Source organism: Eriocheir sinensis, chromosome 13 (genome assembly GCF_024679095.1).
Source record: "Eriocheir sinensis breed Jianghai 21 chromosome 13, ASM2467909v1, whole genome shotgun sequence".
Taxonomy (NCBI): Eukaryota; Metazoa; Arthropoda; class Malacostraca; order Decapoda; family Varunidae; genus Eriocheir; species Eriocheir sinensis.
Window position 1 is genome coordinate 22,546,055 of NC_066521.1, and position 12,222 is coordinate 22,558,276.

General features: G+C 42.2%; 1 protein-coding gene across 7 annotated transcripts in view; it reads right to left on the bottom strand.

Moving 5' to 3' along the window:
- Positions 1-10,454, bottom strand: part of LOC126998210 (cyclin-dependent kinase 17-like) — an 88,294-nt gene extending 77,840 nt beyond the window's left edge. For 3 of the 7 annotated variants that reach the window (XM_050859689.1, XM_050859696.1, XM_050859695.1), the window contains exon 1: positions 438-490. In XM_050859689.1, the coding sequence (XP_050715646.1) occupies positions 438-458 (21 nt within the window). In that variant the 5' untranslated portion in view covers positions 459-490. Of the gene's footprint in view, positions 1-437; positions 1,554-1,976; positions 1,996-4,075; positions 4,618-5,506; positions 5,530-10,294 lie in introns of those variants that run through there. The other 4 variants (XM_050859691.1, XM_050859693.1, XM_050859692.1 and 1 more) reach the window with 4 other exon arrangements.
- Positions 10,455-12,222: the final 1,768 nt, after the last annotated feature.

Consider the following 12,222-nt stretch of genomic DNA (forward strand, 5'->3'; position numbering starts at 1 on the left):
AAGGACAATATTTAACTTCTTTAAACCAAAACAGAACATTGCATCCATTAAAAAGAAAAAGATATAGATAAGTAGAAGTCAATATTATAGTTCCTTAAGCTAACAAGTTACATTCATTAACAAGAGAAAAAAGAAAGTTGAGATCAGTATTTCATTTCACTTACTCCAAAATAAAAAAAATTATATTCATTAATTAAAAAAGAAAAAGTAGCTAGCAGTTAATACATCATCTAATTTACCGAGAGAATAAAAACACTTTCCACTTGTTAATCCGAAGAAAAAAATCAGTAAACAATATTTCACTTCATTACACTCAAAGAAAACATTACATTCACTAAAAAGATAAATTAATAAACACAGATCAACATTTAATTCCTCTACGTCAAAACAAAATGTCAACCTCAAACCAGAACAGTAAACAAAACCCTAATCCTCACCATTTTCCCTGATGCCGCCATTCTCCTCGATGGTGAGATGTTCCGCAAGCTCCGTGAGGCTGCCATCATGGAAGCGCGTGAAGGTTTGCGAGAGTCTCCGCCGAATGCGCTTCAGACTCATCTTGCTGCTTGGTGGGGTGGGGGCAGCCGGGGAGCAGGGAGGGGGATAGTGGGGGGTAGTGAGGGTCGGTTGAATAAGGGGCTAAGGGTCTGGTCTTAATGGTGGAGGTGTGTTAGGTTAGATTAGTTACGTCAACCTCCACCAATAATATTCTTGTATGTAACTTATTGTATCAGACGTGGCACTTTTAGTTAAGAACACTTCAGGTCGTCTTTAGCTCCCATTGGTCTCCTTGGTTAAGTAGTAAGTTAGTAAGCTCTTGGGAATGGTTTCGGAATGTACAGTCTTGATTTCTTGAGGGGATAGAATTCTCGCTAGTTTCCGATTACCCGATAACGCACACACACGATAGATTCTGGTATTTATAATTTGTTTTTCTACGAGGAGGGTTCTATTCTACTAAAAAATATCTATGTACACACTTTCCACGGACCACAAAATAGAACTATAGTCATCGATTTGATATATAAAATTTCTATATATATATACTATGCGGTTATTATTATTATTGTCTTCTCTCTCGGCATGAGGCAAAATTTATAGTAACACTTATCGGTAAGGCACTTGAGTATCCTGGAAGCACTGCCGCGAGTCCGTCCATCCGTCTCACATAATGCAGAGTCCCCGGCCCTTAACCACAGGCGTCAGCGGGGGTTCACGTCACTAGCGGATGCCTGTCTCTCGTCACCACATCCGCTGGTCATCTTCGGGCGCCGCTATCCTCCGCAAGGCAGCTCACATGCATCGGAAACCACCCCCTTGCACATCTAAACAAAAAGGTCTTTGCTAGGTTTTCAAAAAGTTGTGGCAAAATAAAAATCCTTCACTGGGTTCCGCATGGAGTCGCACATTTTTTTCCGCCCCTCGTGTCAGTCCAACGCAAACTTACTCATCCGCACAGTTTTCCCTCGGCTGCCCCTGAGAGAGGACGCTTGGATGAGGGGAGCACCCGGGCAACCATGGCGGCAGGGTACCCCAATCTCACTCCCTCACATCTGGAAGGGACGGAAACGATCAATGTATTAGAACTTACACCGAAAGACTGCAGCCACTATACACCTACACCTAAGACCCTAACTTCATCTAGCAATTGTAAGTTCTATGGGAAAATAAATAGTTGTTCTTGCACATCTGAGAGAAAAAGAAGAATTGAGAGAATGAAGATAAGTACCTAAAGCATAAGATTAAAAAGAAACTATATTATAAATTACAAAAAAAGGCTTGCACCCACTATACAGCCAAAAGGGAACCATATTTTTATCTATCAATTCTGAGTTCTATGGGAAAATACATGTTCTTGCACCTCTGATAATTGTAAACATTCTTTCTGTACCACAAACCTAAAACAAACCCATAATTTTATCTATTAATATATATACCCCATCTCTCCATGTGATCCCAGCCATGTAGTACCGTACCTTAACATTCTCCAATCACAGCCAACCAACACCTCCTACAGTCCATATCCTTCTTCTCTACTAAAAGGCAAGGAACTGATGATTAGAGATGCAACATACCTACTACTTCCGTGGACTGACAAACCTGTTACAAGGCAAGCAATTGGTATATAGAGACACAACATACCAAGACTTCCATCACAGAGGACTGACAAATAAGCAATATAAACAAGGATACCAGCAATAACATCTTTCCTATGCGCTAACCTCCTCCTACAGTCCCTACCCGTCTTCCCTGCTACAAAATAAACGATTGGTAGTTAGAGACACATGACAATACTTCCATTACAGAGGACTGACAAATAAGCAATATACAATAACATCTTTCCTATGCGCTAACCTCCTCCTACAGTCCCTACCCGTCTTCCCTGCTACAAGATAAGAGATTAGTAGTAAGAGACACAACTTCCTCGCCTTATACAATGAACACCTGTCTTGGAAGTATCATGGCATCCCCTATGAAGTCACTCGCCTCATTAGTAAGCTCAGGCTGCGGTGCTCGGTCCTTGCCACACTCTACTCACACCTACTTGGAGATTCACAATGGCTCTGAATTATCAAGGATGACACAGATTCCTCAAGGTTAACCATACAACCTTTGAACACACATACGTAGCTTTGTTTGATGAAGAGTCAGGTGGGTCAGTATGGGTCAACCTCCAATGTATCCACCTCAAATTTGAAGATGCCAAGTTTACATTCATGATGGCACAAAATTTTCAAGAGTGTCATGGATTCCTCAAGGTTAACAGAGAGATTATTTTATGCCTATCTTCTATACTCTCTTTTATAGGAGCAGTGATTAGCGGACTTTGTTTTTTCTTCTGATATTTTTTAACCCCTAGACCTGCTTCCTTTACGGTTAAAAATGAATACATGGATAAAAGTCGCAATTTCGCTCGTTAAAATATCTTGACGACAGACCGAACCCAAGGAAGGAGAGAGTATATGGTCGTCCAGAGAGGGAGAGACTCATGGCACATACAACCCCATAAGGAAAAATAAGGATGTCAAGTGAGAAGAAGAAGAAGAAGAAGAAGAAGAAGAAGAAGAAGAAGAAGGAGGAGGAGGAAAAAGAAGAATAAAACCCCCCACCCCCCACCCCCCCACCCACCCACACACACACACACACACACACACACACACACCTCAAGATCGCACCCTAATACAAGACGGTTACGACGGCACTAAGTTATCAAGGGCAACACACATCCCTCAAGGTTAATCATAAAACTTCAGCCACACATCCATAACTTGGCTCGTTAAAAACTCATTCAGGACAGGCCAGCCCCAAACACATCGACCTCAAGTTTGAAGACGCCAAGTTTGTGCACTAAAACAGGTTAATGGCTTGCTCTGCTATGCTCCACCACTACCAGAACCTGAACCATCAAGTCATCAAAGAGTTTTACCGGAATAACCCTATAATCTCATATCCTCACATGTGCTTTTCGGACTTTCTTATCTTGAGTGTAATGAATGGGAAAAGTTGAGTATGTATGAGAACTCTAAAAAAAAAGGTGTCTATTTTTTTAGAGTAAAGGAGGCAACTCAAGGGTAAAAACTAAAAAAAATGCAACTCTTAGAAAAGTAAATAGCAAAATTGAGTGGCCAGAAGAGAGGTCAGTTTCAGAAGGAGAGGTGTCTTGATGCTTCCCTCAAAAGAGTTCAAGTCATAGGCAGGAGGAAATACAGAAAATGGAAGGCTGTAGCAAAGGATGAAGACCACATAGTATCAAACAGTAGACTATTAAAAGGTCATGAATACTACTTTAACCCGGTAGCAGCGACGGGCCAAATTTGTGGCTTTACTGTGTACCAGCGACGGGCCAAATTTTTGCCACGATAAAGACCCCCAAAATAGATGATGCATAAACTGATCACAAATGTGTTGATATATATTATGAAATGGCTTGCGTGAGTGATGATTTTTCTCATTTTTCTCGCTTAGAGGGGCCTTTAAGATACATGATCCCCGCAGCTACCGGGTTAAAGCAATATCCCACTGATGGCACATTCACAAAACTTAGACTTCAATCCTCACAGCTGGGTTTGCATACCTCACATGTGCAAGAACTTGTAGAAAAGCCTCCACCAATTCATAGTCTGCAGATAACACTAGGAAGCTTCTATACGACACAACATTTCTTCATCTCCATAACTGCATTTACGATAACTTTAAAAGCTTCCACCTGTTCACAGTTTGCAGAGAACACTAGGAAGCTTCTACGCAACACTCCCTTTCTTCACCTCCATCACTGCATCCTTTAGTTCTTAATATTTCACTTGCATATGGCTCTGTTTGGCCTCTGTGCTCAAATATATATCCAACAAGGGTTTCCATATTCACTCAACAACTCTCTATTCGGAGCTCTCATGAGTAGGCTGACTGAGCTCCTGTAGTCTCAGAACCTTCACAACCATCCCTTCTGTATGCTTAAAACCTTCACTTCCTTCCTTCAGACTTATTTAAAACCTTCACTTCCTCTGTGGTGAAGGTTAGGTTATTATGTCACTGATAATTCACGACAATCAATTCCGTACGCCGAATCTCACTTCCTTCCTTTTAACTCAGCGTTCAAAACCTTCACTTCCTCCCTGTGATGAAGGTTAAGTTACTGTGTTACTGCTAATATGTGGAGCGGAGGGAGCATTTGACAACTTAGGCATAGCACTGATAACTCGATACACCTCAGCGTGCCGGAAATCTTTAAGACATCAGACGCCTTTACTTCCTTCCTTCTAAACTTTCATTTCCTCCCTGTGGTGAAGGTTAAGTTACTGCATCACTGCTAATGTAGAGTTGAGGGAGCACTTGACAGCTTAGGCATAACATTGATAACTTGATACACTTTGCCGAAAATCTTTAAGACATCAGACGCCTTCACTTCCTTCCTTCCTTTTAAACTTTCACTTCCTCCCTGTGGTGAAGTTTAGGTTACTTTGTCACTAGTAATCGGTGGAGTGGAGGGAGCACTTGACAGCTTAGGTATAGCACTGGTAACTTGATACACTTTAGCGTGCCGGAAATCTTTAAGACATCAGACACCTTCACTTCCTTCCTTCCTTCCTTTTAAACTTTCATTTCCTCCCTGTGGTGAAGGTTAGGTTACTTTGTCACTACTAATATACAGAGTTGAGGGAGCACGACAGCTTAGGCATAGCACTGATAACTTGATACACCTCAGCGTGTCAGAAACCTTTGAGACAAGAGACACTAAACACCCTCACTTCCCACTCTATTATGAAGGTTAGGTTACTTTGTCACTGCTAGTAAAGGGAGCACTTGACAGCTTAGGCATAGCACTGATAACTCAATACACATCAGCGTGCCGAAAACCTTTGAGCCGAGACAACTTCACTTCCTTCCTTATAACTCAGCATTCAAAACCTTCACTTCCTCTTGTCATTGCTAATATGTAGAGTTAAGGGAGCACTTGACAGCTTAGGCATAACACTGATAACTTGATACACCTCAGCGCGCCAGAAACCTTTGAACCGGGAGACACACCAACACCCTCAGTGGGCCAATGAAGACTAGAGAGTGAAAACAAAGCATGCCCACACTTATAGCCATGGACCAATGCTAGCTATTAAGAGGCAAGGGAGGCATCTGCTCACCACCCAGCCCTACACGCTACTTCCAAGCATCTATATATTCACCCCTTGCAATGTTCCACCGAGGCATTGTAACACGCAGCACAGTCTTAGCACACCAATGACTTAATGTTGTGTAGATGTTAAAGATATCTATTGTTGGGACAGCTTTACGTAAGATATTCTATACAAGATTAACTATGTAATTTCTTTCTTTCATCGTCAAACTCCAAAATATATCAAAAACAGGCCGAGTAATGCCTTGAAATGATTATAAAGTGAAAATAAAAGAGAGAATGGCAAAAAAAAGCAGGACCATCACTGAATACCCCAAAGTAGGTAATTAATTAAACAGAAGATGAAAAATATGAAAAAAATAATAATAATAGTAGTAGTAAAAAGGAATGAGAAAAGCAATATGAAAATTAAATATATACATGCTTCAGCTGACACAAAAAAATACCCCCTTAAACTGTGTACTCCCATATCTAAAAATAAAAATGGAAAAAAATATTAACTTCAAAGGATACAAAAGTCTACCATTAAACTGCAAATAGAAAGAGAAAACCCAAACTAAATCAATCTAGTATACCTAAACAACACCCACAGTTAAAAACCCAAAAGTTAAACCAAAAAATAAAAACGAAAAAAAAAAAACTTTACAGGATACAAAAGTCTGCCATAAAACTGCAAATAGAAAGAGAAAACCAACACCAAATCTATTTAGTATACCTAAACAACACCCAAAGCACTACATATACACTAACACCCCCCAAGAACATGCAGACAAGCTCGCCACTATGAAATATAAAGCACATCTCCCTCTCAAGCCTGTGTCTGCCTGCCTGGAATCTGAATACCTTGTTATACATTCAGAACCCGCCTCTATGTCCCTCCATGCAAGGATTCCTTTGTGAGGCTAACAAACAAACAGCTCGGGTCCTTCCCTTGAATTCAGGATCATGCCAGAAGAGTGCCAACTTTCTAAAACAGGCCGGAAAAAAGATGAGAGTTTAACAAAAGAGAGAAGCCTAACCTCTTCAAGAAGGAGCTAAAAGAAACATTCCCTACATGGCTCCCCTTCCTATGCAGATTAATTTCTGTGTTGAGATTTCCTATTTTCTATGAACTTCGGAGAGCATGGGCCATCACTCTACCTGTTACCCACTCGGGGTGACACAACATAACTACAGTAGAGGATGCCACCGCCTTGCCACCAGTGTAGTGCCCTGAAAATTTGGGCACCAGGTGATGCGTGAAAACTAACGGGGGTCGGTGATGAAAGGGGGGATTGAAGAGTCTGAGGCCAGAAACTCACCCTGCCACCAGTGAAATCCCAGAATTTTCTAATTTACTATACTCCAACACGACCAAAGCGTGTAACGAAACACATGAGAAATTAATCCAGACAAGGAAATGGTTTGCTGGCACCGGGGATTGAACCCGCGACCAGCGAGACGGGAGAGCCACTCCTTAACCAGTCGGCTAAAGAGGTACCCCCCCCAGGAGGCTCGCCCATCAGGCTTAGTCACCGTGGCACTACAGACGTCATTTATTTTCTTTTTTTTTCTGTAATGTTTCCAGTTTTTAATCAGCTGTTAACACACGCACTAGTACATATTCACTTTAAATTATGACTTTTCCAGTAAGTTCTGTTAGGTTAGGTTACTAGTACATATTCACTGCAAATTATGACCTTTCCAGTAAGTTCTGTTAGGTTAGGTTACTAGTACATATTCACTGCAAATTATGACCTTTCCAGTAAGTTGGGTTAGGTTAGGTTAGGTTATCCACAATACAGAAACCTCAAAATCACTCTGTTGGGAATGAAAACAAAAGTAAAAAATTCATCATTGCCAGTTACGACCAAGGATTCTAACTCTCGGGTCCTCTATGGTCCTTTCTTCCTCTTTTCTATAGTGTTTCAAGTTCAGATCAAGTCGTTTACACACACACTATGCCTTCACTGCAAAATACAACCTTTCCACTATACAAAAATCTTAACATCACTCTCAGGAAGGAAAAAAATGGCATTAAAATTCATTCTTGCCTGTTATGACTGTGTTGCCTTTTTTTTTCCTCTTTTCCGTTCAGATCACGTCTTACACTCGCACTATAGATTCACTGCAAAATACGACCTTTTCACTATACAGAAAGTTTAACATCACGCTTACGAACCAAAACATGGAGTAAAACTGAATCCCGAGTAACAACTGCAGGATATAACTCCTTTTTCAACCTTTCCACTATACAGAAAGTTTAACGTCACTCTTACGAACCAAAACACAGAGTAAAAATGAATTCTTGCGAGTAACAACTGCAGGATATAACTCCTTTTTCAACCTTTCCACTATACAGAAAGTTTAACGTCACTCTTACGAACCAAAACAAGGAGTAAAAATTAATTCTTGAGAGTAACAACTGGGGGATGTAACTCCTTTTCTACCTTTCCGCTATACAGAAAGTTTAACGTCACTCCTACGAACCAAAACAAGGCGTATAAATGAATTCTTGAGAGTAACAACTGCGGGATCTAACTCCTTTTTCAACCTCTTTCTGATGGTGTTTCCAATCTAAATCAAGTCTTTGACACACACTAAAAACTCACTGCAAAATAAAACCTTTCCACTATACAAAAAGCTTAACATCACACTTACAAATGAAAACAATGCATCTCTCACCATAACATCACTCTTACAAAAAATAAATAAATACGGTAAATATTAATCCTTATGAGTTACGACTGAGGGACTCCACTGTTGGGTCCCCTGTGGCGTGCCATCTCGGGGCCTCGGAAAGGTGTGAAATATGTACTTGTTCCCTAACGAGTTCCATGAAGGTGCGTGTGTAATCTTATCTATAATCTCAACTATGAGAAATCTAACACGACTTGACCCTGTGCTATGCCTAAGGGTGTGACTAATGTTAAGGGTGTGAATAAAGGTTGAATAAAGGTTGGAGTGTAAAACAGGGTGTAATTAAGGGTGTACAATGGACTAAGGGTGAAATTAAGGGTTGAAAAATAAGGTTCCTCTAATCTTATCAATGAGAGATCTAATATGCCTTGAATCAGTGCTAACCTATGAGTGTGAGTAAGGCTAAGGGTTGATACAAGACTAAGGGTGCAAGTAAGGGCAAAATTAAGGGTGTAAATAAATCTAAGGGTAGAAATAAGAGTGAAAAATAAAAGGGTGTAGTTTTATCTATGAATCTAAGGGCAAAAATAAAGCTAAGGGTGTTAGATAACGGTGCACATAAGTCTCAGGGTGGAAATAAAGGGTGTATATAAATCTAAGGGGAGAAACAAGGGTGATAAAGGGCCTAGTTATAAGGGTGACACGTATCCTTTCAGCCCTTAACCCTTTCCCTACCAAACACTAAACCCTCAACCTCCCAAGGGTGATACATGGCCCTTACACACCCTTCATGCTCCCCCACGCCAGGCTAAGGGTGTGGATAAGGGTGAGAAAGGGCCTAATGGAATTGAATGCTCGTAAACCCATTCCACCCTTACAATCTCCCTTACCAGTGCTCTAAGGGTTAAAAGGGGACTTGCTAAGGGTCTGAATGGCTCATACTCACCCTTAGAGCACCCTTGAGCCAGGCTAAGGGTGTGTGTAAGGGTGGAAATGAGCCTTGAGTAAATGGAATAGCTACCCTTAAATGCACCTCACCCTTACTTTCCCTGCCACTATTCTCAGGGGCATTATAGACCCCCAGGGATATTTTAAAGGGTGCTAAAGGGCTCAAAATCAACCTTTATACACCCAAGGGCAAGGTTAAGGGTATAAAAAAATCCCTTGAGTTAATGGAGTAGTTCCCATCAAGCCCTTATGCCCTTAGTTTCCCTAACAATACTCTTTAAGGGTGTCTACAAGGGTGCTGAATCACCCTTAATGACCCTTACATCACCCAAGGGCAAGGGCTAAGGGCATAAATAAGGGCAGGGCATGAAAGTGAAGTCTGTCCCACCCTTTCCCTGTCACTATTCTCAAGGGCATTACGAACCCCTAAGGCCATTTTCTGAGATGCCATATGGTCTTAAATCAGCGTTAAAGCACCCAAGGGCAATGCTAAGGGTGTAAATAAGGGTCAAAATTAAAGGTAGAGTTCCCGTCAAGCCCTTTGGCCCATACTCTCCATGTCACAAGTCTGCAAGGGCGTTTTGGGGGATGCTAAATGGCCCTTAATCACCCTTATATCACCCAAGGGCAAGGCTAAGGGCGTAAATAAGGGCAGGACATAGTGGAGTGGTATCCCTTTCCCTGTCATTACCATAAGGGCATTCTGGACTCGCAAGGGCGATTTCAAGGGTGCTTAACGGCCCTAACCCACCCTTATATCACCCAAGGGCAAGGCTAAGGGCGTATATAAGGGCAGGACATAGTGGAGTGGTAATTCTCTCCCTCCCGTTACTCTAAGGGCCCTCTAGACTCCCAAGGGCGATTTCAAGGGTACTTAACGGCCCTAACCCACCCTTCTACCACCCAAGGGCAAGGCTAAGGGCGTAAATAAGGGCAGGTCGCAATGGAGTGGTAATTCTTTCCTCGTTACTCTAAGGGCCCGTTACTCTAAGGGCCCTCTAGACTCCCAAGGGCGATTTCAAGGGTGCTTAACGGTCCCCACTCACCCTTATATCACCCAAGGGCAAGGCTAAGGGCGTAAATAAGAGCAGGACTTACTGGTGTGGGGGTGAGAGGAAGTTGTTTGTGTTGACGGGGAGCAGAAGATAGAGACACCTGTTGCCGGCGAGGCGTACTGCTACCCAAGGCCGCCGGGATGGCTGGCTGGCGGATGGCTGGATGAACGGGTCTAGGATGGCTGGCTGGCTGGATGAATGGCTGTCTGGATGGATGAGTGGATGGCTGAATGAGTGGTTGCCTAGATGCTGGCTGAATGGATGGATGAACGGGTCTCGGATGGCTGTCTGGGTGGATGAATGAGTCTTGGCTGTCTGGGTGGATGAATGAGTCGATCTTGGCTGTCTGGGTGGATGAATGAGTCTTGGCTGTCTGGGTGGATGAATGAGTCTTGGCTGTCTGGGTGGATGAATGAGTCTTGGCTGTCTGGGTGGATGAATGGGTCTTAAGCTGTCTGGGTGGATGAACGGGTCTAAAGGATGGCTGTCTGGGTGGATGAATGGGTCTAGGATATGGTTGTCTGGGTGGATGAACGGGTCTAAAGGATGGCTGTCTGGGTGGATGAATGAGTCTAGGATATGGCTGTCTGGGTGGATGAACGGGTCTATAGGATGGCCGTCTGGGTGGATGAATGGGTCTAGGATGGATGAATGGCTGAATGAGTCTAGGATGGCTGTCTGGGTGGATGGATGGATGAACGGATCTCGGATGGCTGTCTGTGTGTTTGAATAGCTGAATGGCTGTCTGAACGCTGGCTGCATATGATTGAATATGGCTGTATGGATGACTGACTATTAGATCCTGCGTGATGGCTGAATGGGTGGATGATTTGATGAACGTCTGGCTGAATGGATGACTGCATAGCTGGGTGTTTGTGTCAATAGCTGTTTATCTGGAAGGATGTCTGGATGCTGGCTGGATGGCTGAATGCATCCATGGGTGTGTGTGTGTGTGTGGATGGCTGGATGAATGGGGTACTACGTGGATGGCTGTCTGGCTGGATGAACGGCTGATATCGTGTTTGTCTCGCTGTTTCTCTCCATGGCTGTCTGGATGCTGTGTGGATGAGTGGATGGTTGTGTCTAGTTAAGTATTTTGCTGGATGAATGATGGCTGTGTCTGGATGTCTGCATGTCTGTCCGTCTGTCTGTCTGTGTCTGTCTCAATTAATGAATGGCCGTCTGTCTGGATTAGGGAATGAGTGTTTATTATCTCCTACCTATCATGTTAATCTTGCTTTTCCTGTCTACATTCTTATATAGTCGATTAACATTTAGATTTTTAACTTTTTTTTATCTCAGCCTACAGGTCGTCTCACTTATAGCTGTCTGTCTGTATCAATATGGCTGTCTGTATAATTGTCTGTTCCCTCTTATTACAGTCTCATGAGGTCAGTGACTGCTATTAATTTCACTTTCATGATGTATTAATTAGTTACGCTTTCTTAATTTTCGCTGATATTGTTCTGTCTGGCTGCACGTCTGTCTGTCTGTCTGTCTCTGAATTACCTCCCCCTGCTTCACGGTCATTAGCAAGTCATTATATTTGGTATTGCTTTCACTTTCAGAATCTCTTGTGCTTCTCTCTATTATCTCGCTTATGTAGGTATGTAGATAGTCATATATGTTTGTGCGTCTGTATGTCTGTTAATTATGTCTTCTCTTCTTCCTTTCCTGTTAATTCAATCTTCTCTTCTCATTATTGTTTCCACGTTTCTTTCCTTCATTATTTCTGTTGGTTTCACTTTCAGACTATCTTGTGCTTCCTTCACCTCGCTTACGTATAATTATGTCTTGCTGTCTGTTATGTCTTCTCTTCTTCCTTTCCTGTAAATTCGATCTTCTCTTCTCATTATTGTTTCCACGTTTCTTTCCTTCATTATTTGTTGGTTTCATTTCCAAACTATATTGTGCTTCCTTCACCTCGCTTACGTATAATTATGTCTTGCTGTCTGTTATGTCTTCTCTTCT